Source organism: Micropterus dolomieu, unplaced genomic scaffold (genome assembly GCF_021292245.1).
Source record: "Micropterus dolomieu isolate WLL.071019.BEF.003 ecotype Adirondacks unplaced genomic scaffold, ASM2129224v1 contig_14004, whole genome shotgun sequence".
In the NCBI taxonomy this organism is placed as follows: Eukaryota; Metazoa; Chordata; class Actinopteri; order Centrarchiformes; family Centrarchidae; genus Micropterus; species Micropterus dolomieu.
Window position 1 is genome coordinate 1 of NW_025742990.1, and position 2,769 is coordinate 2,769.

Here is a 2,769-nt window from a genome sequence, read left to right on the forward strand (position 1 = left end):
GTCTGTGAGTCTGTGTGGACATTGAGATTAGGACTCAGAAATGAACTGCAAACCTGTTGTCTCTGTTGCTTGGAGCAGCAACTATTGTGCTTCTTACGTGAAGGAATCAGGTTGGGTTCTCCACATGCACGCTCCCAAGCCTCTTGCCTTCTATGGTAACAACACCACAGCTAACAAAATGCAGTCACCTAACACCATAAAATGATCGGCTCCCAGCACAACACAAATTTCACATAAGGATAAAAACCAACAACAAAGTTTTATGTGCTGAAACCCATCAGGCCAAAACCAGAATCAGATCGATCATTGTTTTGAAACTGACAAAACCCAAACAGAATTGGCTTTCATCCTGTTGGTCAGGTAAACTAAAATTATTGCAAAACATGTGAAACATATTTTGATGTTGTGCTTTAGTTGGCTCAAGTTAGGTAACATTAGCTCGCCGGCTAACGCCAAGCGGTTGGTAACATTATCCAGTGCAAAATACTATAAAATACTAATGTGATCCATATTACTATCCTGTGAACCACCAGTATTATGTCAAAGTGCTGCCTGCAAGAAATGATGTAAAGGTACAAAGCAAATGTGGAGCAGTTTGTTTTTACCTGTTTACCTGAGTTTCCAGCATGTTGTGTGAAGCTTCCTCCCAGTGAGTCTTTCTATGTGTTGAATCTTAAGTTGTTTGGTTGTCATGTCATCAGATGAGAGGATGGATTACATGAAGTCCCTTTTATGGGTTTACAATTATTTCAGATTTGTAACAAAATGCAAGTTGTTAGACAGATGTAGTGCGGTAAAAAGTCCAATATTTACTGCAGATTTACAGCAGGGATTCTCTGAGCTTGACCCTTTTTAAAAGGAGTTGAGGTACAATTCTTTGAGGAAGTCATCTTAAGTGAAAGTAAAGTTGCTGATTTTAGAATGAGAATAAAAAACATCAAAACACACTTGGATCTCATTGAGCTCCTGCAGTCATGTAATCTGCTGCAGCATCAGACTGTAGTTATTTATTCAGAGCGCGTCCTCATGTGGCCACAGGCTGCAGTTTGTTATGAACTCCACTAGAGGGCGTCCTCAGGTGTCACTTATTCTCTACAAACTAGTAGCTCTGGTTTTGTGTTCATATCAGCTGCTCAAACACAACTCAAACCTTAAATAACACCACATTATCTTCCACTGCAGACTGTCTCAGATGTGATGGGGGATTGGAGCTCGTCAGCTCGAGTCACGTCTGAGAACAGCTGATGGTGTTTTTAATCACATGATTTGGTGTCATTAGAAACACCATCAGCTGTTTTTCAGCTTTGATACCAATCAAAAACAAAATAACTTAATCAGACACAATGAAAACATTATTTTGCTTTTGTTTATTTAAAAGAAAAAGAGAGAAAAACAAAAGACTTTTGTCTCATTTATAAACTGCTCTTCAGTAATTTGGGCCAGTATGCAACACTTCTTATAGAAACAATGATCAGAATATAAACAGTTTAGAATTTGGCAGCCAGACATAAGAAACGTGTAAATGCTTCTTATTTCTGAGGACGTTGTTTTCTGATGATTTCACAGTGTTGAAGGCAGGTAATGCAGTTATTAGAATAAATTAGACACATTAGATAAAATCAATCAGAGCGGTAAAATTGATGTGTTGTAGCAACGTGACACATCAAAGAAAAACATTTACAGAAACAACATCAAAGTGTACAGAGTACATCAGCAACAAATATACATTTATTACATTAAATATAGAAAATCAAATGGTTGTTCTACTCAGTGTGATTGACAGGAGAGATGATCAGAGGGGCAGAGTTTTTACCACCATCGTTTATACAAGGACTAAAGTATGGGTAGAGTTTCTCAGTGAAGCAGCAGCCAGTAAAGGAGTAGATAAGAGCTGCAGCATCAACGTCATAAAAGGAGACCAGACCCTCCTCATAATCCACAAACACCCCCACCTTCTCAGGCTGAGACTTCAGAGAGAGACAGACTGGAGGGTCAGCAAGAGCTTCATACTCATTTTCATTCCTCAACCATATCATCCAGTAACCATCCTGAGGAGTTACTGTGATTTCTCCCTTCCTGTTGATCGACTCTCTGGCCACTCCTAAATCCCACTTAGTCTTTCCTTTAACCTGAACCTCGCAGTAAAATCTTCTTGAGGAGAAACTCTGCTTTGCTAAGACATTAACACAATAATCAAATCTCTCTGGATTGTCTGGGAGATTCTTCTTTATATCACCATGTTTAACTTGTTTTCCATCATCAGACAGGATGAGTTTAGGATTTGCTGTATCAGGATCGAGTGTCACATCCACTGCATACTGCTGGACCCTCTTCAGCTCAAGCAGCTTCTTCATCTGTTTACTGAGCGTCTCCTCCAGCTGATTCACAGCTCTCCTCACAGTCCCCTCATAGGAAGGTGGACGGACGCTGACTTCTGTCCAGTCCTTGGTGGGTGGAGCAGCGTTCAGGGACGGGAGGCTTTGGAGGAGGTGGAGGTGGTCTTCAGAGCGTGAGAGCTGCTCCACCTCAGAGCTTCTCTTCTTCAGCTCAGAGATTTCCTGTTCCAGCTCTTTGATGAAGCCTTCAGCCTGTTTCTCTGTCTCTCTCTGCTTCTCTTTGATCGTGTCGATGAGCTCGGCCTGGCTTCTCTCAACAGACTCCTTCAGAGCGCTGAAGACCTGAACACCACCTGCTATCTCTCTGTCTGCATCTTCCTTACTGAGCTCCACTGAGCGTTTGATCTCCTGAATCTTCAGTCGTCTCTTCTGG

General features: G+C 41.4%; 1 protein-coding gene across 1 annotated transcript; it reads right to left on the bottom strand.

Moving 5' to 3' along the window:
* Nucleotides 1-1,352: 1,352 nt before the first annotated feature.
* Nucleotides 1,353-2,762, bottom strand: LOC123966692 (E3 ubiquitin-protein ligase TRIM21-like; the record flags this gene model as incomplete). The annotated part of the gene is made up of 1 exon (XM_046042826.1): nucleotides 1,353-2,762. A coding segment is annotated over one exon (999 nt), but the record flags the coding sequence as incomplete, so codon positions are not given.
* Between the last annotated feature and the right edge of the window lie 7 nt (nucleotides 2,763-2,769).